This window comes from Salarias fasciatus, chromosome 16, assembly GCF_902148845.1.
Source record: "Salarias fasciatus chromosome 16, fSalaFa1.1, whole genome shotgun sequence".
Lineage (NCBI taxonomy): Eukaryota > Metazoa > Chordata > Actinopteri > Blenniiformes > Blenniidae > Salarias > Salarias fasciatus.
The window spans coordinates 17,258,189-17,284,830 of NC_043760.1; the positions used below are offsets into that span (position 1 = coordinate 17,258,189).

General features: G+C 41.4%; 1 protein-coding gene across 1 annotated transcript; it reads right to left on the reverse strand.

The window, feature by feature from the left end:
• Positions 1 to 3,064: 3,064 nt before the first annotated feature.
• nxph2a (neurexophilin 2a) lies at positions 3,065 to 23,557 on the reverse strand. Its single transcript, XM_030112303.1, has 2 exons — positions 23,427 to 23,557; positions 3,065 to 5,926 (listed from the first exon to the last, which is right to left on the reverse strand). The coding sequence occupies exons 1-2, from the start codon at positions 23,469 to 23,471 to the stop codon at positions 5,180 to 5,182; spliced, it is 792 nt and encodes a 263-aa protein (XP_029968163.1). The 5' UTR covers positions 23,472 to 23,557; the 3' UTR covers positions 3,065 to 5,179.
• Between the last annotated feature and the right edge of the window lie 3,085 nt (positions 23,558 to 26,642).

A 26,642-nucleotide genomic window follows, 5' to 3' on the forward strand; every position in this document is an offset into this window, starting at 1 on the left:
CCTTTTTTTTATGTGCGAGTGTTCAGCCCGGGCTCTAATTAAAGCGAATGCGAGGCGGCTCGCTCCTGCTGGAAGAGACGTCTTCATCATCGCTGATCCTCGTCCGCCCCTCTCAGCACAGATCCCACGAATAGAGGCGATACCATCTCTGCTGCAGGACGCCTCTCCAACCTTTTATCTCGCTCCCTCCCTCTCACTCTCTCCCCTCGCCAACCGCTCTGCCTGTGAGAGGAGACGCCTGCAGTCGCATTGTCAAAAATTGAAATTTTTTTCTTGCGCTTGGAGGAAACAAGCTTGTTGAATAAGAAGTGGTCTGAGACTATAAAGGCGACGGCGCCTGGTGATTACAGAAGACATTACCTCTCTGCTGCATGTGCCATTAATGTAATGTTTCTCTTATGAGCCTCGCTCAATGATGGTCCTAAAAAGTCAACATTTATATGATCTTAACTCAGTTTCCTATCCAGCATTCATTTTAAAAGAGCATTTATAAGACATAAGTGAAACAACTGACCAAGAGCACTAAGTGTAAATACTCTTATTTAAAAATCAGAGCTGAAATCATGTGGATGTGGCAATGGTTTGGTGGTTAGCGAGGTCTGGGCTCTGGGGGGATTTCATTGTGGGGTTTCCATGTTCTCCCTTCTGCATTTGTGGGTTTTTTTCTGGGTACTCCAGTTCGAGTCTTTATATTACCTGAACGTGAGTGGTTGTTTATCACTGTTATTGAACTGATAACACATGATGTGATGTGTAAACAAAAACTCCCAAGCGGAGGGCAAATCACTGAATGTGAAATATTACATGAAGTGGAATATCGAGATTACTTTCTATGCTTATTCTTTTGACTGAGTTGCTCTTGAGAAAAAAGATGGTTACACAGATGGTATGTAAATATCGCACACTCACAAATAGTTGAATCTACTCAAAATAGTCTACTGCTCATAAGAATAATTTTAAAATGTGCAACCAGAAGCACTAGAAAGAATGAACCTGACCATCAAGTAAGTCTTCATCAAAGATATAAATAAATTCACAAAAATACTGTAACAGCTTGCAAGCAAGTCACCACAGGTGAAAGATAATATTGTTTTTACCTGCTTGATGCTTCAAAAACGCAAATATTTGAACTGATAGTCCCAACCAACTATAGTCTCATAATTATGTAGATACGTAAAGAATGGTATCAACGCTCCTCCTTTGCTCCATTTGTCCTCTTCGATGATTAAATACTGTCATCAGACCCTCAATCAATGTCACTCAAACAGATATTTCCACAGAAAAATGTATGCATGTTTACCTAATTCAAAAAAAAATTGCTCCTTAAACTGACAATATTGGTTTAAAATTCTAACGATTGCAAGCAAACTGAACATAATGATTCTTTTTAATAATCAATAGAATCAGAATCACTGTGATACTTGTAGGAACTTACCAGAAGTGAGAAGTAATAATATTTTTATTCGCTTGATAAAAGGCAAATGTTTGGATTTCTCAACATCTCGCCCTCCCGTACACCTCTGCCCACTTTGTTGAGCTATTTTAAGAATTATGCAAGTTTATTAAAGTCTTTATTAAATCTCCTGACCTCTGGTCTCACTAAGCTTTTCCTTCATTTATTCTCCTTTTTGATAATATTAAAGAGGCTCGACTGAATGCTGTCAAGCTATAAATGCCACAAAAATGAAGTTCAGAGCAGCATTATCCGCTTTAAATACACACAATTTTACAAATTCTTGGTAGGATTTGATGAATGATCAATACAAACACAATTTTCAGGAAGTGAACAGAAGTGAGATTTTGTTTTTTAATGCACCATCTTGAGTCGATCCTGATGGACCGGCTGTCTGTTCCGGTTGTTTCCCATAGTAATCTGGGATCGGCTCCAGCCGGTGGAGATAAATGCAAGATGGATAGATCCATGCTTTTAACAGCTAATTTTTTGGATTAATCTTTTGAAGTCCCACACTGCCAGCAACCTCTTCAGCTAAAAATTGTGCAGATTTATTGAAGTTTTTATTAAAGGAGTTTTCCTTCATTTCTTCTCCAGCTGTGTCATATTATAAAGACTTTTGATGATTGCATCCTGTTGGGAGACACACAAATGTTACCACAACAAATTTAGATTTATATTCAGAGGAAAATATGCTTGTGTTCACTTAATACACAAATTGGTAGTATTATTTTGAAATACTCCTGACTTTATAACTTCTGATTAAAAGTGCGAACAAACGGAGCCGTAGCTGTGATTCATCAAAAAAATAAAAAATTAAAAAAATCAACATGAACAGTTTAACAAAATTATGTTCTCACCTGCTTGAAAGTGAGTTCATAGATTAAAAAAGGCAAATATTTGTATTTATTTCTTAATGTCCTCATTCTGCCCACTTTATTAAAAAATTTTATTAAATCTCCTGAACTATGATCTTCATACTTTTTTTTCCTGCATTAACACCTTCTTGACTTTTGATGGTTCCTTGATGTCAAATTTGAAAGCCACTGATTAAAATACAGCGATGCAGTGAACACGTGAATAGTATTATCAGCTTTAAAGTCGAACCGCATTTTGACAACTGTCCAGATCCAGAAGGATATTCAAATCTATAAACAACTTCTATTTTATCGGGGGATTTTACACTTCATCACCCATTTAAATGTCATTCTGAATGCTTGAGTTTCCATCGCAGCGAAGCCTGAAGAGCGAATTGTGTATTAGCATTCCCGGTATTTTTCTGAGGATTTGGACGTGTGCAGCAGGAGAGGCCGGTGTGACTTGACGCCTAAAGAGTAGGTGCCTCACTCTGATCAGATAAGAGTAATGGAAGCGAATGAAAGGACCCCTGTCCCTGATGGCCACAGCAAAATGGATGTGCTCCCTGAGGTGTACCTCTGGTATCATCCACGCCTGTAGACACAGATTTATTGCCCATTAAAAAGCTACACTGAAATGTACCTCTTCAAGCGGCGTGTTTATCCTGTGGAGGAGTCCTTTTCAGGAGGGGAGCGAGACGACGGCGAGCAGCGACACACAGGAGCTGACTCAGTATGACAATGTGCCCAGAGCCAAGTTCAAATCAGGTTTAATGCCATAAAAACCTAAATTGATCTTTACAGTTACATGTTAACAAAAGGAACTCTCTATGAAATCAAATATTCCAAAATGAACATTTGTAATTACACTATACACACAGAAGTGCTTGTATTTTTCTATTTTACAGGGGAAATGTTCCAAACGAGGTTTAAGCAAGCAGGAAATCAAAAAATAGGTACAATTCTGCAAATACAAAACTGGAAATCAAAGCAATCTATAACAGGAAGCGTTAAATTTGACATTTATCTACATGTTATTTCTTAACAAACACCCAAAAAAGAAGGAACAGTATACTTGCTGATATATTTCTCTGGAAAAAATTGGAATAAATTGACATCATTTACTCTGAAGCCATAATCAAACACATCATTTAGGTTTTTTTTTCTTCAAGTTGCACATTAATACACAGCATTTGCACAAAGGAGTAAAACTAAAACATCAACATAGATCAACTCTGATTGGGTTTCTTATCATACACCTCACCTCGTGCACGAGGTGACGGGATCATTTACAGCTAATGGAGAAAGACGTGAGCTACATCAGGCAAAAGAAGGGGTGACAAGAAATAAGTGTCAGTGGTGCGAGCCTTGGCCTAAAATCCCCCCGTAAGGTGAGCAAACAGCACCAACCTGCCTGCAGCATTTAATCTGTCGATGGCTTTCAACCAAAGCCTTTTAAAAATGTGTTTCACAGGTTGCAGAGTCCAAACACATGTGCTGCCAGACTGGATCTTATCCACTTTTACACAGAAAGCCAGCCAACTTAAGCCTGCTGTACAACTGGGAAATGTCTCATATTTCAAATTTAGTCCCACTTCTCATTAAAACCGCAGACGGAGTCTGTACTTTTGCCTCTTTTTTTTTTTTTTTTTTTTTTTTCAGGGTCTCCTCTCTTGGTAAATGAAATTTCCCTGGCTAATTAAAGCCTATTAAAGACAGGTAATGTCAGGGCTGGTGGCAGGACCATGACAAAGTGCTGATAATTGTCTGCCAGACTCACTAAATCCACCTGTCCTGCAATTATTGCTTCCCCCTCCCTCTTCTCTCCTGACACATTAATCCACTGCGGGGCCTCGCTCGGCAGGCTGATGCCTCAAAGTGCATCCTGCAAACACAGATGTTGGATTTCAGTCTAGTTTAGCGCACACATGCCTTATGATGATTGTAGCAGAGAGACCAGTGCATTTTTAAGGAGCAAACAAGGCAGCGGCCACGCGACATACAGATGCACGCACATGTAATCTCATGCTCTCAGGTCTGGCTTTTTGTATCAGATTCGTAGGAGTGATTTTCTTTTTTTTTTTTTTAATCATTGGCACTTTAGAATAGACTGAATTAATCAATTCACTTGATTGGAGTCCCTAGTAAAGAGATAAGGAGGAAGGGTGCAGCGCCGTATGAATTATCTCATGCTTTATGGAGAAAAAAAAAGAGAAATTGATCAAGCTAATATGAAATAATAGACACTGTTCAGTCTGTGTTATTTGCTGATACAAATGGATTTTAGCTTCAATTCAATTCAATGAACAGATCACTTTGACTAATTAGAAAACCGTACAGGGAAATGTAAGGAAACCTTTCATTTTACGCTCAGGTGAAGAGCTCTTCTAACGGAAGCCTATTGCGATGATTAAAGAGGCTCAGCTTCGTGTTGAACTTCACTTCACAACTGTTCTGACCGGGGTGAGGAAAATGGCTGACGGTGTTCGATGCACGCCGGCAGAAGCTAGCGGTGCAGTTCCGACCGGGAAAGGCTCCTTGCCGATGGTAACGGCCTTCCCTTCAAGCAAACATCTGGATGACATACTAATTATATCAGTGGTTTACAGAGAACATGTGCTGTTGTGATGGGGGAGGATCCACTACCTCCGAGTCCCGAGTCAACCCCCCAAAACCCAATCCCTTCACTCTTAACTACCTGAAGTCCCGGATCTGTATACTTGTGCGATATATATATGTACAAAAGTTTGACTAAATGCCTCCGCTGTGTCACACTTTCAGGTATTTAAGGGTTTTAGGAATTCAGAGCTTGACATTTACATCGTTTGGAGACAAAACAAAAGGCTGATGCACACTAGCGCCAGCTGGGTCATCCTGTGGAGGAGTAGGGTGTGTCGCTGTGGTAGTTGTAGTCGGGGCACACCTTCTGCACCAGTTTATAGTCCACGCTGTAAAAGGCGATGTAGATGCATATGACCTTGAAGGGTTTCGAGCAGAGCCACGACACGTGGCTCTGCGTCTGCTCCTGGTAGCACACCTTGGACGGGTCGAAGCTGCACAGCGCAGTCTTCTTGTTGCGGTCCGTCTTCTCGTACTCGATGCGACAGTTGAACGACTTGGTGTCTTTGGTCTCCAGCGTGGACTGCTGGGCGATCTCGAACTCCACCACCTTGGAGGGCGGCACCAGGCTGACCGACACGTTGCCCAGGCCGGTGGAGTTGTGGCGGAAGTAGACGCTGAACGTGCCGTTCCCGTGGTCCACGATCTTCCCCGTGATCAGCAGGTTGAGCTTGACGGTCTTGATGTTGGAGTGGAAGTCCCCCCACCCGAACATCTTTTTGAACTTGCCGGTCTTGACGATGGGCCTGCGTTTAGTTCTGGCCTGTGCCCCCTGAGCATCTGTCTGGTTAGATAACCAGTCCCAGAAGTCCTCCATGTTTTGTAAATATGTCATCTCCCTCATGTTGCTCTTGAACTCGGGGGAGGCCCTGGCGAACAAACGCAGGGGGTTGAGGATCCGAGGACTGGCACCCGTGGGAGATATCTTCTGTTCATTATCGCTGTCCCTCCACTCGATGAGCTCCGTGGCTCCTCCGTGCACCTTCCTGCATGTGACCTTTATAGACAGCAGAGCACAGATGGACAGAAAAAAAACAGTATTAAAAAAAAATTGCTTGTGCAAAAGTCACATACACAATACGCAGTGATCCCTTTCGCGGATATTAGTTCCTCTAGTTCCTCTGGAAAATGTCATTAAATACAACACATCACAGCAGCAAACACACTGACAACTTGCTTCTCGCCGCCGCGGCGTAAAGCGGCCACATCGGCAGCTCCGCACTCAGGATGAAGTACAGCACTTCAGTATTGAAGGTGAAAAAAAAAAAAAAAAAGAATCAATAAATGAGCATAAAACAGCCACTTAGTAGAGAAGTTAAGATTTGCCCTAAGAAAACACTGAAGTGGAGCAAAAATGGGGAAAAAAATATTTGGTTTGGTAAACTAAAGCTTTGCACAGAGTACTTCAATCAGGCTGCTGAAGAAGCCTTCAGTCTGTAGGAATAAAACTTTCTGCTGGAAACAAAGCAAGAAAAACTGCTTCCTTGATTTCTTGGCACAAAATGAAAGATAGAAAAAAATAAATAACAGTCACACTTGATTCAAACTATTTAGTGCTTTTAAAAAAGTAATTCAAGAAAAAACAAAATGAAGCGCTCCTGTAAAGTGGAGCTTGGAACCTTGATTGCAGCATTCATCATTAAGAGACATGTTTACCAGACACTGAATTTAATGTGTGGCGCTCAGCATTCTTATTCACTAATTACAAAAACTGCCTAGAACAGAAACACAGATATTCCTAATAATTTCAAGTGTATGCAAAGACCACAGAGAATGCAATGTGAGTTCCTCACAAACTACAGAGTAAAATAAATCCAAATAAAATAAACATTGTAGCTTCACCTTAGGTTTGGAGAAAATGATTAGTGACTACAGACACCAGGAAGTAGCAAAGATCCTGACTAGTCATTGAAAAAAAAGAAGAGTATGTAATTTTATTTGAACAATTTTTCTAATGGGGATGTACTTATAATGTGCACATAGTTTGAGTACGGTGCAAGAGTGATTGATCGATCAAATTCACCGTTACATCAACTGGGCTTAAATGGTGATGAACACACACGTTATTTTGGTTTGCTTCAGTTAATCAGAAATGAGAAAATTCAGATATTTTTAACTGAAAGGGAAAGGAGATTTCATTAAGGCAGCCCGATATAACTAAACGTGAGGTGTGTGACATTGATAAATTTATCATTTCCTTTAGTAGAAAATGTGTTTTTGTGGTTTATTTCTTTCCCTTGCCTTCTATTTGTACCATTTAAAAAGAAAGGAGCAGTTTGTTGACTTTTTGGTGATATTTTCCTTGATCTTTGTGCGCTGATATCTGCCATGTGGCCATCAGAGGCCTGTAGTACGAAACTGGAATTCCTCTTGTCGAGGTAACTTCAGGGATTAGCCCTGGGTTTTCCAGAACTGCGACACTGTTTCACTTTTTACTCATCATGGTAGCTTATGCTGAACAGCTCACCTGAGTATAAAAGCTCCATACAAGCTAATGTTCCTACGCAAGACGCGCTCACACGGAGGTGTCAGCCTCAGATGAACCCAATGGAAAAAATAAACTATAAACTGGTCAAATGATGCAAACTCTGCCGCTTTTATGTGAACGTATGTGCACCGATCACGACTGGAAAAGCCTGGGTTCAATTCTCGAGTAGGTAACCTGCTTTGCAGTCCTACTTATCAAGGACTGCACACGTCTGGTTTTGTCAAGGCAGATAGCAGAGAGATACTCCAGGCAGGTTGATCCTGCTTATCAAATACGCGACACTGTCCCACAGCTTGACGACACTCTCATGAGGACGGGAACCCTTCAGAAATAAATAATGAGCACATTACAACAACAACAAAACATTTTGTCTAGAAAAACACGAAAAAGAAGAGGTGTAAAAGAGATGTTTTGGCTAAGACAGCCAATAATCCCTGTTTCTTGGCTTCAGTCGGGCCTGTTCTTGGAAGAGAGACATCTCTCTTGGTTTCCAGGTCAGCCACGCCTCTTTCCAGCTGGAATCACCCACATCTGCAGCCCATTTGCTGGTCAGCGGAGGATATCACCACAACCAGAGACGCTGCGGCGTCATTTGGCTCAGTGTCGCCTTCTTCCTAAGTGTATTTTCATCAGCATTAAAATCAGTGAAAATGTTGCTCTTGGCCTGTGACCTGCAGCTCCGGTTACCCCCTTAGCCCTGTCATCAGTCCCTTCTCATGTGTGATTACTTTTTTTTTTCTTTTTTTAGGATATTTTAAAGCCATTTCTGACAAAAAAAGATAATAACACAATGAACATCATAGAACTGGACCAATGTAAAGGTTTATTTCAAGCTAATTAAGTTTTCTTTCAAATATCAACAGCTGCTGCTTCTCAACAAGCGTTTATCAGCACAAAAAAACTGCTTTTCAGTTTTTTTTCCCCCAGATTTCCTTTAGAATTTCCTTTTTTGTTGGGGTCAGAACATGTGGATTCAAACTATGACAGCAAAAAGCACCTTCCAGCACCACAGGGCTGTCAATGTGCCCCCAATGTGCCGGCGAAGCATTTCCACCTGGCTGAAGCTTTTTCATATAGCGTTAATAGACATTTTTGTGCATTTGGCGTCTGAGGATGATGAAAGGTCTCAGTTTGAATCACATTCCCAGAGCGGTCAGGACAGCAGAGGAAGAGTTGTCTGCTTTCAGACTGGGAGGAATAATTTAAAATGTGTGAATATGTGTGGCAACGTTACATAATTTTGCAATTAAAATTTCCTGTAATGAAGTTCCATCTGGGCACTGATAGGTGAGGGTTAGGCTCATCACTGTGGTTAAAAGTGCAGATTTAAGGGTCAGATTACTAAAAAAAAAAAATTGCTGGATTCCTTTTGGCCTGCAACGTTGCTGAACAATAAAAGCACATTGTTGTTATATTCAATTTTTTTTTTTTTTTTCTTTTTGGGATGCAGTAAAGTCTGCTTAGTGTAGTGCGAAGTGCTAATCCAGCTGCAGCAATGAACTGTGATCCCTGCTTGCACCTTAAAGCCGTTTAGCTTCAGGAGCGATTCCTGGTCCACTTCAGATAAAGCGCTAATAATTCACAGCAATAAGCTTAGCTAGTTTTATTAGTAATTAGTAGTGCCGGCTTTCCTCGGGCCCAGTTGTAGGGATCACTGAGAGAAGCAGATGTTGAAAGTACAGCGGCTGTTTGAATTCTCACCGAGATGCAGCGCACTACGAGACTAATTATAATTTCGCTGCAAGCCTTTCTGAGGCACATGTGTACAAAGCTAACAAACTAGGTCTGTCTGTCACAATTTGTTTTGTCACAGTCTTGCACTCGCAGAGCTCGCCATACCAAAAAACTTACATTCACGTTATGCGGCGCGAGCGCGCATCTTGTAAATAAAGCTTTTGTTGTCTCTGCTGCTCATGTCCGTGACCTTGGTAACACCTTAATGTCGAAAGCAGAATGTAATAGCTCCTCTATCTGGGAATCTAATGTGAAATCAATGTGTCTCCCACGGACAGCGAGCGTGAGCCATTCATCAGCCCTCACAATGCTTAATTAAGACAGTTGCTGCTTGTAAACATGGATGAATGAGGCAACACAGTAATAATGTCCCTCTGCGCAGTTCATCACATCCACAGTCATTTAATCAACCAATTCCAGTGGCATTATTCCCCGGTGATTCTGCCACTTAGCAGTACCTCTCGTGCGCTCGGCTGTTAATTCGATTCGACTCCTCTGTAACGTCACAATAACAGCCGACGCCGAGCAGAAAATCCGCGGGCTCTCAACAGGAACACTTCAAACCGCTGCGAACGAGGACAGCGTGGCACCCGTCTTCCCGCCAACTCAAACTGTTATATCCGTTACGCGCTGGGCGCCGTGCCGCGCCGCAGCTTCAGAGGTGAAACCAAATTGTCTTTCAACACAAATCTCAGGTGAGCTTTGTATAGGGTGATTATAATGGAAATGAGAGAGGAGTTTAAGTATGATGAGCAACTGGGGAAATTGCTGTGACAACAAGGGGATCAGCGGAGGGATATCCAATACTTAAACGCCCCGAGAGAGATGAAGCACTGGGAACTTGAAAGCTCGCACTGACACACAGGCTTTGGTTCCTCTCCCTCTCTCTCTCATTCCAATGCACACACCAGCACACCTTGTTCATTTAGGCTGAAGTGGTGTCTCTTAAAAGCAGGCTAAAGGAATCCGAATTTTCATGTGCAAAGGAGGAAGAGAGGGGAAAAAAAAAAAAAAAACAGGCAAGGTCTGATGAAGGAGAATCTACAAAAGCTTAATTAAGATTTCTTAATCGGTGCTGCCGTGCTAGAGGCATTTCAGGGCGACTTGAAACAAGACATTATTATGATAATAACTGCAGACTTATGGAGCTGAAAACACCAGACCTCATTTCAACAGCGCCAGGCACGGAGTGACTGAGTGGCGAACGCTGCAGATGCCTGTCGAGGCGCCTTAGTTTCTTCCTTTTCCTGTACGTCCGACATGAAAGCGCCGAGAGGTGCGCGAACCTGCCACTCCACGGCAGGGACACGGCGCTCGCTCCCCGCAGTGAAACGCTGTCACATTCCCAGTGAAGCAGCAGTCCACTTAAAAAGTTGTCTCTCCGCTCATTTCAATGGACGTCCATGTTCACAGACATGAAGCTTTCCATTTCATTTGCTGATGGTTGAGCCATCTCCAGTTGATATTCAGCGTCAACTTTAATACAGAAGACCACATAAAGCCCTCATGTTCAGAGTTTATGATGAACCTCATGAATTAACATCTTATTAACTGACAGTGTGTTAATTGTAATTTACACCTCTGATATCTCAGAGGATGATTACTGAGGATCTTGGTTCATGTTTGAGATATTTACATACATTACTGACATCTTTCCTTCCACTGTGAATACATTTGAGGATACTATGCTTCTCATAGATTTTACACCTGTGCAGAAGAACAGAAAAAGAAAGAAAACGTAATATATGAACAATCAAGATTTTCTCTGAGGCAGACTCATTTACATTTGTTTATCTCTTTATCAAACAAGTGAGCATGTAGGATATCGTCTGCTTTCCTTCCTGTTTCTTGCAGTGTGGAAACAATAAGACGCTGTGCTTGCGTCTGATTTTTGGAATTTGTAATATTATGGGTGTAAATGACAGTTTTGCTTTTATTTAAAGAAACAGATGCATGAGGCAATGATTGTATTTTCAAATGTGAGATAAAAAAAAATATAAATTATATTCTATAATACCAGTGTTCAATGGTGTCGAGGCAAAATTTTACATAAACCCAGTGAGACGTGTTCTACCTAGAATTACTAATTCATTACACTATTATTAACATTTATGAGGCTAACAAGGTTTCTACGTTTTGCACTTGGCAAATTAAAATCAGGCAAGCTTATTATTGACAACACCAATGAATAGTAAAACTTTTTCACTTGAATGAGCTCTTACACCTCTCAAGTGATAAAACCCCTGGAAACCGACATTAAATGTTCTATTCTGTAAACATCTTTTGACATATATTTTTTTTTAATTTTACATCAGTTATCTGGTTCACATGATTGTAGTTAGAAGTGGACAACAAAAAATTATTCAAAAGCATGACTGATCGATAAACCTGGACCAATAAGGGTTTACACTGAAATACAAAAGAAAAATGTTATTTGAGAAATACGTCATCACACATTTCACAACACTTTATTTTGGAATATTGTATCCAATGCTGTACTTTTCATTTCATACAAAATAATCTCTGTGTGAGGCATTTATCAGAAACAGCCATATACATCCTAGAGGACAGGGTTTTGCAAATTTATACATCATGGAAACATAAAAGAAAAAGGAACTTCTTGCCTAAGCTGCACAATTACAGTTTATCTACAACAGAAAAACTCTTTCCTTTTAAATCAGAGGAGAAAAATACATGTTGATGCCCCATTCAGCGATGGCTGAATTACTTATGCATCTCCTGCCTTTTATCTTACTTCACAAGCAATTATTGTACCAGATCTATTTGTCACATTATTTGAAGGCGTATCGAAAGTGCATTCTCAGCCGAGAAAATCTAATTTCCAGCTCTTTCAGTGGCAAATATTGGTGATGTGAAAGGGTCTCTTGCGTGTATTATCGTCTCACAATCTACCTTGAAAAAAGAAATCTGTGATTTCTAAAACTAAGATAATAATTCATCTTAAAATACACTGGGCGTGCGTTTCGCCCCTTGAATGTTTTTTTTTATTGCTATTTAGTGAACATAAAGGATCTATCTAATAAAGATGAATGAAACATACATAAAAGTCAGTTGTACAAAGATAAAAGCTGTTTGATTTAATGTTGTGCCAATCAATACAAGCAACTTAAATACTGACAGCAGCCTGAGCAGAAGCCACACGGCCAGTCAGGATGAATCAGCCTCGACATTCATCTGTAATGAGCATTATAGAGCTGGCCGCCCGCTTGTCCCGTGGGTAGACATATCTTTTAGAAGCCTGACATAAAGGTAATTGCCAGAGTGACCAGAACTAGCCTCTAGAAAGTTATTAAGAAGCCAGTGACATCTGGCTTCTGGATCATCTGAAGAGGAGCAGTCGAAATGCGCTCGTGGTGAGAATTGTGCTCGAATCTGATGGCTTCTGCGCCGCAGGCGAGGCTACGATGCTGTTTCGATGGCGACCACGCTAAGCTCTCTCAACCTGGCACAGCAGTCAGTCCGGCCTCTCTCCATGATCTCAAGTCTGCTTCTCTCTCTCTCTCTCTCTCTCTCTCTCTCTCTCTCTCTTTCTTTCTCTTTTCTTCTTTCTTGTGATGCAAAGATGATGATACATCTGCATAATCTTCATTTCCAAGTTTCCATTTTCAGGGAGCTAAAATAATCTTGTCTTGAGTTTTCTATAGTTGATTTTTTTTTTTTTTTTTTCCTTTCCAGCACATAAGGCTGAGATATGCGTCTGGGGAAAATTGGTTTCAGGCATCTTTCTCACAATAAACAAAATGGGCAATTAACCTGCTCATCAGTGCAAGCAGAGCAGTTCCAATGATGCACTCCACTGTTCTTCATGGATTTATCTGTGCAAATTGACCTCACTTTGGTGGTGCAATTCATTTCTCTGCTAATTTTCTGTGTCTGAAGCTTCATTAACTTGATGCGCCTCTACGTAGTAAAAAATCTGGACACCCCGCGAAAATTGCACCGCCTTCACCACCTCCTTTTTTTGCAATACTTTCCCATCAGCCTCTCAACACAACACCTGTCATATTAGCGCCGCTCAGCCGGAGCTGCTGGCTTTACACTTCGGAGTGGACTGACTGCAGCATGTTATTTTCAAACATCCACCATGGCAAGTAGCTATGCTTACATTAAAACCCATCCTCGGCCAGCGATCCTTTATCCAGCACCCGTTCTCGGCCGTCCTCCTCCCGATGTTACAGGGCGTATCATTTGTAATGATTCACACCTGGAGCCGGTTCTACAGAGCGGGCCCCGGAGGCGCCGAGCCAGTCCGGAGCGAGAGTCCACACATCCTGCCGAAGAATAGATTGGCGCTCTGATCGCCGGAGCAGCCTCACGCTCCAGAGCCATCACTTTCAATCAGAGGCCGTCCGGGGAAACACATGGCAGGTGCTTCGGCGCCGTGGTGGATCGCAACGGCAAATCCACACCGGGGGCGCCGCACCAATCACAGAAGGCTACGGGTTAGTGTGTGTGCCTGTGCATGTAGCATATCCACCACCCTCCAGTATCATCTTTAAGGCCATTAACACCTGACCTCTGTGAGAGCGAGACAAACAACCGCCTCCAGCACTGAAACTCCCCATGCTTAAGATGTTATGGATCCCTCTGAATATGTGGCTTAATTGGTCGTCCACACGCTGGACAGTTTCATGGTGAATTTCAAGAGAAGCTGCTAATTAATGGAACAGCTTGTTATCACTATAAAGTCAAGATGTGGTGATTTTCAGCTCCCATTACATTTGGATATCATAGATAATGTGCAGTGTATAAAAAGCAGTTTGGCCTCCAAGGGCCCTGAGAACTGCTCTCCTCTCTGAGCGTCTGACTATCCACATGTTCAAGTGCTCTTGTAGTGAGAGGGGAGGCCATGACACACTCGCAACAAAAAAAAAAAAAAAAAAACGCTGCTGATGTTTTCATTTCTATAATCCCAGCAGCAACAGCAGACCTGTATCTGTACGGCACATTGTGTCTATCTCGTACTTCCAAAACACCAGCTGGAGGATAACGCCATCACGCCGCTGTCATGAAACATAATAAGTAACAAGCGTGTTGCTGCTGTCAAGATACCGAGGTGAGGCGGATGACTGACAAGGCATTTGTGAATGCTGTGTGACTCACTACAACTATTTAAAAAAAAAAAGAAAAAAGAAAAAAAGCTTTTCGCAGAAAACTCTGCATGCACTTTGACATAAGAGTACACACTGAATAATAATCGCATGAAACACACTTCTTGCTTGGCGTTGAATATGCACCGAGAACTGTGACCCGAACTATTTAATAACCAGAAAAAATACAATGCATGTGACACTTCAGATTATGATTAGCACCCTGAGAGTACAGGCGTCAGTCACTCTGCAAAAAGGGGACTTGGAGGCTGAAATCACACTGTGACAACTTGTATTTGTTTCCCAATAAAACCACATAATGGCAAATTAAAACTTTGTCGATCCACACATTAAATTATTATGGACCGCATAATTACTGGTTGTGGCAAAGTAACTGAAGCTTTCTAGATGACTGCAGAGTTTAATGCATTTATGAACAATGTGAGGATTTAGGAAGCAACGCTCATGCGTTGTGAGAACTCAGATAAACAGACACACACTTATCAGATATTATATTAGGCTTCGTCACATAAACTAAAGTGATCCAATACAATGGCACTGACATACATTCCGCCTCATAAATTATATTTAGTTGTGCATTAGAGCATAGCAAACATTTTGATTTAACAATGAGTTAGTTTTCTAGGATGTATTTAACATTGGCGTTGAGGTGGAGTGAGACGCATATAAAGAAATGTTTTTAATATATTGGGCAACACAGAAACAAGAGAGGGTCAGGACATCGGAAACTAATCACGATAAATGTGCATGCTGTCAAATTAAATCCTCTGCGATGATTGCATGCAAAACTGAGCATTATTACCTTTGTAAAAGCCAAATTTATGTCGGCGCTGTTCTACTGAGTCCCATTAGAATCGTACGAGTGTACCTAATGAAGGGGCTTGTGAGCATATTAAATTATGATGTGCCTCAAAAGTGCAGCCATCAGCCGCATTAAAAAAATAATAAGTGAACCCTTGTTTATGTGTGCAGTACTTAATGCGGTGTAACTAAAACCCTAAAATTTAACATGCACAGGGATCATTAGAATTATTAGAAATTAAGAGCTGGAGCCACTCCATGAACCAGCAGCGAGCCGCACGGTGCAGCGCTCTACCACACAAACTGCTGACTGCTTAATCCCTCACAGACATACAGATGTATCTGAAAATTTAAAAATGTATTTTTTGGACGACTCAATGCAAAACATTCCTTTTAAGCTGACATAGCACGAAAAAATGTTCAGCAGTTTATACATGAATAGTTCTATATGTTTTAAAGAATTACAGCTATTGTTTACATTTCCCTGCAAAAATTGCTATATGACGGGATCCATGTCAGTCAGGTGAAAGGCTGACATCAGGAAGCATTCACCTCTTAATTGCGTGCTTCGACCAGACATTGTATTTTTACCACCTCGAGTGCTGTTGATCCGACGCTGCTCTTGACCTCTGAGCTCTGCTGAGGAGAAGAAAAGGACGGCCAGCCTCTCTCAGGAGCACCTCTGGCACCCGCCCACTCTCCTCTTCAAGAAATTATAAACATCCAGACCACTTGAGCTCGGGATAATTACTTCTTGTTCAGATGAGCCATATTTTTTACTGCTCCACAAATACTGCAGGACAAATGTGCTGCCCGTGGGTTAAATGTGCTGAATGTATATTAAACCACAATGAGAGGCCACACATGTTCTGGTCAAACGCAGTGTTGTCCGGCTGCTCCCGGTGTCACTGCGAACTGCTCACAACGTACGATTAACATAAATTATAGCAGGCAGCCGTCCCGCGCCTAGCATAAATCATATGATGTGAGCCATTAGTCATGTTTATAATGTCAGTGTTGTTGTGCTCCTGCTTCATTGCACAGTCTCTCTCACTGCATCTGAAGTGACACTGATTGAAGCTACACCCCGTCTCATCTTTTTCTTTTCTTTTTTTTTTTTTGGACACGGAAACACTTCTGTTGGTACCGGTGTCTGCACAAGGCTTCGCGCGGACATATTCTGCATCAGGGAAGCAAAACATTGACAGATCAAACACAAATAGCTCTTCTGCAGTGGTAGCAATGTTCTCTCTTGAATAGTTAAAACAGTTAACTCACCGAGGTGAGGATGAATCCCACTGTCTCGATATGAAGTGAACAGGCTCCCAGTAATACCACTATTTTCTTTTATTTTCAAAATACGACAATAAATCATCTTTTCGGTCACTTTCAGTCTGCTTTGTATTGATAAGTATTTTAAATATGACAGGACATTTGTCAAATGTGTTGCCAGAGTGCGAATGTGCAACCAAACAGTGATATACGCCCAGGTAGCGATAGTTTAGTTTGTATACATTGAACAAATGAACAAAGAAAAAAATATTAGAATGGCTAATACAACCTTATGCTGAATAATTTAGAGAAATTTCTATTGCTACTATCAATCGCTGCTTTGTAGAAATATAGGATCTATTAAACTTAATGTCCAAATAGTGACCAGATAGCATCAGCTCTGTGGGCCTCTAAAACTGTGGTGTGGATCTAATGTTATTACTAAAGAGCAGTTAGGTTCTACTCATAGATTAAAGTTAATCTATGCATTTATTCAAGTGTGAAACAGCGTGTTTAAGGCTTACTGATATAACAACATGAGTGCCGCAGTATATTGCTGGTTGAAAGGCAAACCTATAAACTCGCTAAAATACGTGCAGCTGGATCATTATTCCACACATCTTGATGAAGCCGGAGCTGCAGGGGGCCCAGAGCCCATCACGGCTGACTATCAGTGGGAGGCAGGCATCATCCTGGAGAGCTACTCAGTCCATCACAGGGCAAAAACCGAGAGAGAATGTCACACACACTGACATCAGTAAGTCCTGCGAAGTTCAAAGTCACTTGATAACCTGTGGGAAGACACTGGAACACCACAGCACAGAGAGAACATGCAAACCGCACACAGAACAACCTCAAAGCCCCCGGGACCTTATGCTAAACACTACATCACAATGGACCACTGTGTCTTTATAATATATCTCCAATAATAATCATGAATATCCTTGGTTTGATAACAATTTTGGAGAGCTCTATGTGTGGAGTTTGCATGTTCTCGTTGTCCATGAATGTTTTTACTCGTGGAACTCCAGCACTGTATTGACCTCCTTGGTGGATTCTCTAGGAGCAGTGCATGATGTGAGTGAGTGATGAGCAATCGGGAATCAGTTTTGTGTTTTTAATATTTGCCTGAATAATGAAACTTATCAAATAAAGGTTGTACGACTGAAATGTGCAACATCTGTACTGTTAAAAAAGGGCCGTCCTTTATCGCTGTTTGATAATATTTTTGATTGGATGAACAAACTGCTCCAAAAATGTTCAGAAAAAACACTGATTTAAGCCATAACAGAAATTAATTAAGTGTATTGTTGCATTCCAGTTAATAATAAAACGCCTCTTGACGGTATTTCAATAAGCTGCGGGAGGCTTCGGGGGTGCAAATGTGATGCCAGTTAGCACGACTCGCTGACGATAATTTAAATGCAGCGATTATGTCAGGTATTTACAAAGTGTTAACAAAGATCCCACCAGGCGAGAGGAGACAGCGCGCGAGCGAAGAGCCTCCCGGGACGAGAACCTCCAGGTAATCTGGATCCCGGTGTTATCTCGGCACCTGCCACGTATGACAGCGGCAAAGCCCTGAACACTTCACTTTTAGGCAGGCGTTACCTTTCCACGCATCATCAGTTTCATAATCCCCTTACATGGTCAAAGCACCAACTCCTGCGCCGGCTCCTGACACCTGCAGCACACCTCCATATGACTGATAGCAGGGATTCAGCGGGATAATACCACAAAGCACACTGGGCTCAGTGTAATTATCATTCTCTTGACCAATTTTTAACACCACATACTTTGTACAACAATGATAAATGTTCTTGTAAAACTCCTCGGCTAATACTTTGTGTAGGCATGGAACATTATTCTTACATTAATGCTTGAGCCTTCCGGTTTGAGTTTTGCCGCTTTCATCTCTCCGGGTTATAATCTGAATGTTTTCCCTTGCGAGGCTTTTTACTGTGACTACTGCAATTTGGTACTTTCTTTCTCCACAAATTTGTGCTGCAAAGAATACCAACGTTTCATTCAAAAAAATGTTTTTTTTGTGTGTGATTTGCTCACATGTGCGTCCACCAAGTTTGACAGAGCAAATGTTTCTGTTCCGCGAGCAGATTGTGCCGCGGCTGATTTCACAGAAACGGCTCCCTTTGAAGAAGAAACAAGAGTTGGAAAAACGCTGCCTTTTCTCCTCTTTTCTCTCTCTCTCTCTCTCTCCTTCTCTCTCCCTCTCTCTCTCTGAGTAACTCTGAAGACAGGTACTTCACAGGCAGGAAATATACAAAGACAGAGGGAAGCTGACAGTGCTTTGTTAGGGCTGGAAATGACAAGCTGAAAAGAAAGGCCTGAAAGCCTGGAGACACGGGGAGAAAACGCAAAACTGAGAGTAATCAGAGAGCAGATTTATTGTAAGTATTCTGAAGCTGTCACAGTTTGCCTTTTTTCTTTCCAGAGACACACTGCAATTTTAATTAAGGAGGTCAATCATTTTTTTCAGAGGACTGACATGCAGCGATTGCCTTCACCGTAAACCAAACCAGGTGTTAATGAGGAGCTCTGCACGCTACAGTGTGCTGTAGAAACTTTGCTTGCACAAGTCACGAAACTACAGGTTGTTAGTTCTGGAATGTAAATATTTGACTGAATAAAAAAAGGGGGAAAAGGCGAGAATATTCCTTCATCCTCAAGAGATTTACACCCAAATGCTTGCTGCATCTGAACTGATCGCCACATTTTGTTTTGTTGCCGCAAAAAAAAAAAGAAAAAGATAATAGTCCTCTCAGCGAGGCTGTGCATCAGAGGGTGTTGGATGTCTTTGACATTGCAGAGTGGTAATGACAACGCTACGAGCCTCCCGAGCTAGCGCCGCCTCGGGCTGCACACCGCCCATAAAAATTCATAGCTGTGGACCAAGATCAGGAAACTCAACATCGTATTAACCGTTATGTTTCCTGCACCAATGCCACCGGAGTGGGTGTGTCTGGTACCCGGGGAGCTCGACACCCCCGCCTCGGCACAAACGCTCCACAACACACAGGCGACAATCGGGAAAATAATCACGCTTCTCATAATTATCTGACTTAAGTCTTTAATGGACCATCCAGCAGCCAGATTAGGGTTATTGCCAAAGCAAAGGGCATCTGTGTCACAGCCATCAATCATATGGAGCTTCTTTCTTTTCATTTCAGGACCTTTATCATGGATTTGTTGCCAGTACACACACAATTATGATTGATGATTGGAAAAAAAGGAACGGGTTGCCTGGCTCGATACGCGGACGGTGCAACCTGCGGCGGCCGCGAGCCAGGTTTGAAGGATTTCACCCACGGAGGCAACAACCTTTTCGCCGAGGGGTCTAAGACGACACGCGGGCCGAGGACTGCAAATGCCACAGACTGTATTGTTTATGAGGGATTATCTAGTCAAGCCTTCTGGTTGGAGAGATTGTGACCTCAATATGAGCAAAGATACACATCAGCACCATGTAAGCTCTAAAACGATTCCTGGAAGGGCGCGCGTGCATACAAGGCCCCTTTAACTCCGTCAATCCATGTTTAATCACTTCTACAGCAATTTCTACTGGCCTGCCTGCTATTTTCTCCCATATTTTTCACTCTCTCGCTCCACCCAATTTCTCTGGCGGGTTTTTGAAGACTTAAGTTCCACTCCTTTTTTTTTTTTTCTCTCTCTCTCTCTCTCTTTCTTACAAGGCAAATCCTGGGAGAGGTTGATGTGAAGACCAGGCAGAGCAGGGATGTGAAGAATATAAACACAATTTTTTTTTTTTTTTTTTTATTGTCCAGAGGGAAAGGGGGGGGTGCGCAGAGGGTTGGGCGGTGGGGTCTGTAAAAGAGACGAGGACCTTATCACAGCCCAGCAGCTCTGTAATTCGCCGCCATGATAAAGTGGCAGCGCGGAAAACCTTACAAGGCTGGCACAATCCAAAGACGGATTAGGTTTTTCTGACATAAGCTTCCTGAAAAACTAATCAATCAGCCCATGCAGTATTATCAGAAGCGTGAGATTAAAGAGCTGCTCCTAATCCCCCCACTGTACATTTTATTACACTTCCCAGTGTTAGTTGCCTTTAAATATACAATAAATAAATAATAAAACCAAACCTAATTGAGTGTAGGGAAGGGGAAAAGGGTTAAACAGTCCTTAGAGAGGGAATTTATGTAGAATTTGTGTTGTGTTGTGAAGACAGGGATAAAACTGTTGTCCTTGCCAGAGCTCTTTTCTGACTTTGAATGGAGCGTCGCCGTCTCACTCTACTACTTACTGCAGACAAAACACACAAAATGGGGAGAAAGAGAGAGAGAGAGAGGAAAAAATGGCCGCACTTAACAACAATGCCAGCAGCCCGAAATTAAATCAAATTCACTTTCTGATTTCCGTCTTGTTTGAGGATTTTTTTTTTCTCTTCATTAATGGATGAACAGATAAATTATCAAGCAACTATGTGCTTATAAATAAATAAATAACAGTTGAAAATTAATGCTAAGCCCTTTGAGAAATGACTTGTAATCCGTTAAATCACCGCACATCAAAGTTGTGGGGATGAACCACAACTGCGGCGCGACGCAGAGCGCAGGGCGACGAGGCTTACTGGGACCCAGCGAGGCTTAGTCTCTCCACCGCGTCACACCCTTCCATCAGGAAGCCCGCTCCCTCCCCGCTCGGCGCCCGGTCAAACCGCGGGAGGCGTCTCCAGAAACACAGGAGAGGGCTATACGTTTAACACCACCGCTGATCCGCCTGACACGGGCCGCCAAGACGCTTTGTGGTGACATAATATTACCAGGGAGCTCTCACCCCAGCGATGAGATACAAAGGCGTTAATAGACTTTGTCAACGTCTTTTCGCACTGAACCCCGAGCCGAGTTCAAAAACCCACTTTCCCCCCGCGTGCAATCTGGGGAAGGGGGCACAGGGAGCCGGCGAGAGAGCAACGGGGCTCTCAAATATGTTTCATCTTCATCTACATTGTTCTGCTGTCGTTGCACCGAGGATAACTGCAGCAGATGTCATGAGGAAGAATGGATTCTCTCAGGATGGCTTTGACCCTCTTATTTGTCCCTGGGGTATGGCACAGATGCTGAGGCTGGGGTTACATTTTCAACACTTGATTCATGTTCTGGGTGTTTTTGTGTGTGTGTGTGTGTGTGTGTGTGTGTGTGTGTGTGTGCATGCTGAAGGAGCAAGAGGAGGAAAAGTGTGCTTTTTGCTTGGATTTCTTGTTTTTGACGATTTTGCACAGAACCTCTCTTTATGTTACATCTCATATCAAAGGGCATCCCGATGGTTCAGCTGTTTGAGGTGCATGATGCCTCGGGTTTGCAATGTGGCCTTGCACACACCTTACACATCCTTCCAGTGTCTGTTAATTTTTTTTATTTTTTTTCCCCCACATTTCCTCCATGTTTTCATTAAGCTGTTATTTCTGCATGTTTTAACTTGACCACGGGCGACTATTGATAAGGGCCTATATGTCCCCAGTCAGACAGTGGTGAGTCTGCTCAGAGGGAAACTACCGAAGCATACAAAGAGATCCTCTCCAGAGAGACATTCTGCCTGTCTGTCTCTGGAGGCACAGCTCCCAAAAGGCACAAGGCTGATTACAACAGCAGCCAAGGCAGACAGCACTTTGCTGCTGCTGCCGCCGCAGCAGCTCTGTAGTCAAAGGCTATCTCTAAGAAGCCCCATTTGAGGATAGCACAGATGTGAAGAACTTCTTCAATCACATGGCATTTTCCGTCCGGGTCTGATCACGACAAGCGTCCAAAGCAAAGGATGATCGCGATAAAACCCATGCTGTATTCAAACAGAGAACAACATCTGCAGAAAAGCGCAATAAGAGCTTTTTTATTTTCACAAAGCTCATGATCCTTCGCTTCAAGAGTGTTTCGTGCAATGAAAACAAAACTAAATAAGAAAGAGATTATGCTCGGGAGCTTAACACTCCCGCTCTCTGGGAAAGACTAAATATTATCCAGTGGATTCCCAGGGTCATTGGAATTGTACATGTCATCAAGGAGGATTGACACAAGCTTTGGAAATTCTCATTTGTCTTTTTTTTTTTCTTTTCCTCCAAACGCTGGCCTCAATTTCAGTATAACAAAGACAGTTAACAGATGTCAGCGGTTCAATCCCGAGGTCAAACCTTGTTCACGCCTCAGGGCAAAGTAAATTATTATGATCACCAACCGAGAATACACATGTGATCTATCGAAAGAAAAAATTAGGAAAAAGAAGGAAGACTATTTTGTAAGTAATAAATGCATTACATAAAATACTAAAATGGAGAATATATTGTTTAAGATATATACGAAGGCTGGGGTAATTTCTTTGTAAGCAGCATGTCAGCAAAATAGATATGTATAAGTAATAGATTGATATGGCAAACAGCTGATTTTTTTTAACTTTATAGTCAGATCATCATTTAGTCTATGCAATTTGGCACAATGTGTGCTTGCATGATTATATGAAATTAACGTATTTAATATTTCATTTAGAGAAGAACAATACTGAATGAACAGTAGAATGTTAAGATGGAATTGAACTGATGAATTAAATGTATATTAAATGATAAAGAGGCTGTGCCTAGAGCAAAGCTGGAGTATTTCCTGCAAGAATAGTCAGCTGAACTTAATTCTAATATTATGATTTCTGAAATATTCTAATACAACTTAAAGAAATACGAAAAATCACTTGAGATGTGTTTAAACTGAGGTTTGTTTGTTTTTTTTTAAGTTCATTTATTTTAAATCGCTTGCAGCTCCAAATAACCCAAAAACACAAACCAGTCCTTATTACACTGAATGAGGAGCTTTGATGGACAAATACTGTACGTTTGCAGCTGATCGGAAATTTCCATAATTTCAGCACGGTGAGATGATTAATCGATCCTGTAGCTCATAACAATCACTGTATTGAAAATATATCGCATCGACCTAATGATGGTGAAATCACAACAGTATGGAAACAATCTCCCCACTTTTAAAGTTTCGTGGGGCATTTACAGAGTTGTGCTTTGTTTCCCTCTCCGGGTGGGACGACGCGACCCTCACCTGGTGCAGGAGGCAGAGTAAGACGAAGGTCTGCAGAGCGCTCATCTTCGGTGACTTGTCGACTTATTTCACGACGAGCGGAGATTAAATCCTCTCTGGAAGGAGACGCGCATGCCGCTGAAACATCCCCGTGATCACCTGCGAGAAAAGTACCAATAACAGATCATTTCCAAATCACCGTTTCACAGGAGAAGAGACTCCACGTTTGATTTTGATCTCATTCTGAAGAAACTCCAACTTTTTTTTTTTTTCTTACCGCATCGCAAACGCAATACCTTCACTTAGTTTGGTAAAGCGGCTGAAATCATCCCCGTTCAATCCACTTCGGGCAAAGAGTCCTAAAATCCTCTCAGAAACGTCTCCGTCTGTCGGGATGTTGAGGGAATTTCCCCCAAGCAGCTGGTACTCTTGGACCGCTCTAAAAACAAGATGAAACGTCTACATTCAGCTGCTCGGCTGAGGGAAAAACACACTCCTCTAAGTTTAAAATCCAAGTCAAACCCAAATAAACTGAGGGCTTAATTTATCCCGAGTGGTATCATTAATAAATAGTCGGAAAAATCGAGCCAGGAGAGCCCGTGTCCCAGTGCCAGAGACTGCAGTGAGACAGACAGACGGCGGTCCGCTCCTCAGCTCCACTTTCATTTCAGTGCGCAAAATCCTCCGCTGCGCGTCTGGAGACGCCACAAGGTCGGCGCGCATCCGCTCAGAGTCAGACCCAAAGATCTACCTTTGAAATCTTACTTCCTCCATCCTAGGAGACGAGTAAGAGGCTCGATGTCACTGTTTTTTGGTTTTGTTCAGCCGCACGTCCACGTTTTCTTAACCCTTTAACTGTTTAAAAGGCTAATTCCACTGATGATTTACTGTATTTTACTAATAGTTGGGAAATGAGACATGGAACTCCAGAAGAGGAGTCTTTACTCATCTATATATTTTTTTTTTCTGCTAAGACATGAGTCTATATGAACACTTGCGTATTTTTGAAGACTTAGTCAATTTCCTGACGTTTTCAAACATAATTATTTAAAAAAAAAAAACAATATCAATAAAACAGAAGGCTGGATTAGTCATTGCAGTGAAAACATGGCGATGAATTCATTTGTGAAGTGGCTGATGCAGCAGTTCTGACCACAGCACAGACAGCAAAAAGGTCAAACGCTGTGCTGACAGTTATTTGGAGGAAATAGGATTTTTTACAGCTATTAATTAAATCTGCTGTCTGAAAATCCCCTTGACTTTGTCGCCATCATGCGGCTACAGGCAAAAATGGCAAAGACTTAAAAAATCCAAATGTAGTTGCAATTTTGGAAGAAATGCTGAAGTCGTTTTTACAATAAAATGAAGTTTATTTTATTTTACTTCCAGTTTAAGTTCAGTGTCCACGTTCCCCTCTGGCACCGAACATTTCTTCAGTCAATCAGTCATTATTTATTTAGCTCCTTCCAGACCATCAGATATTGTGTAGCAGGTTTGTAAAATGTAATTTGATGATAAGTAGTATTATAAAAAAAAAAAAAAACATTTCAATCAACAAGTGAAACTTTACATACTTGTAAAATATATGCATATGGAAACTCGTAAAGCCGTTGTGAGCAAATAATATGTCAAAAAGGTTAAAAATTACTGCTCACTCACCTGTTACTCAGAGTTATGAAAAATTTAGAGGGCATACTTGATTATAGTTCTTACTTCCCTCTATAAGGACTGGTGGAGTCATTGTACTAGTTACTGAGGAAAAGTCATTAGCCTGTTTTATGGAGGCAAGGTTCACCTTAACAAACCTATCCGAATTAAATCAACATTATCTCCACAATTATTAGAAAAACATATTGCATTATCTTGGTCTGAATTGATAGCTAAGGTCTTAAAGAAAAGAAATTTAGTGTCAGAAACAGTATTTATGTTTACGTGTCTGAGCAAATTTTGACAAACTAAAGGGAAAAAAATTTATTTTTATCCCTGCCTATTGTTTTTTCAGTTTACACAGTCGCGAACGCCATGATAACAATGAAGCTATTCATAAAGATGCTACTGCCTGCATTCAGCAACTCCTTGACGACAACTGTACCAAGTTACATCAGAATAACAGAAAGCACATAGATTTTGTGTTTAAGTGTTTAGTTTGGATAGTACCAGGCGGACTCTCCATTTGAAAACCCAAACTATGCCAAAGAGTGACTTCTTTTTTTACCTCTTTTTCTACTGCTGTGAACAGTATAAAAACATTTGCTCAGGAAATTACTTTTGCATCACATCTGACCATCTCCCTTAATTAGATGGTGTTAAGCTGAAGAGCAACAAAGCAACTGAGATAAAACATGCCATCTAACTTTCATATCGCTGGGTGAATCCAGAAATATCCAGGTCTTTTTCAGTAAACAGGAGTGAAAGAGAAAAGTTATTCCTGCAAGCAGAGAAACAGCAGCTCTCCAACTGTTGTCACATTACAACAAGCTCACTGGAAACGTTGGTAATTGTGAGTGTTTTTAATGTCGACATATTATCCAGTCGCTTGTGCAGCTTCACTGCAGTTATTATTGACTTCCACACGGCATTGTTGGACTGAACAGTTCAATAAGCTTCATTAATGTCACAGGGCCAGTTTATGCTCCTTTCTGAGCTTTTCTTTTCCTCATGTGCTTCATGTGCTTCTAGTCACCACAGTTTATATATATATATATATGTATATATATATATATATATATATATATATATATATATATATATATATATATATATATGTATATATGTGCGGCTGTATATATGTATATATATCTATATATCTATCTATATATATATATATATATATATATATATATATATATATATATATATATATATATGTATATATGTGTGTGTGTGTGTGTGTGTGTGTGTGTGTGTGCGTATATATATATATATATATATATATTTTTTTTTTTTTTTTTTTTTTTCTAGCTTTATGTCTTGTGTTCTTGTTTCATGCCATGTCTATGTTGTAAGTTTAAACAGGTTTTTCTTCCACGCGTCTTATGTATTTATACTTATGTCTTTTGTTCTGGTTCATGTCTGCTCTCACAGTGTTTGTGTGATCTGTTTGTTCTCATGCACCTCCTCTCAGCGCTCAGCTCAGTGCCCTCCCCTGTACTCCGTCTCCTCCCCTGATTGTCCTTGATCTTTGCCGGCTGTTGCCCTGCCTCTCAGTGTGCGCTCATGCCCTCAGTTTGTACCTGT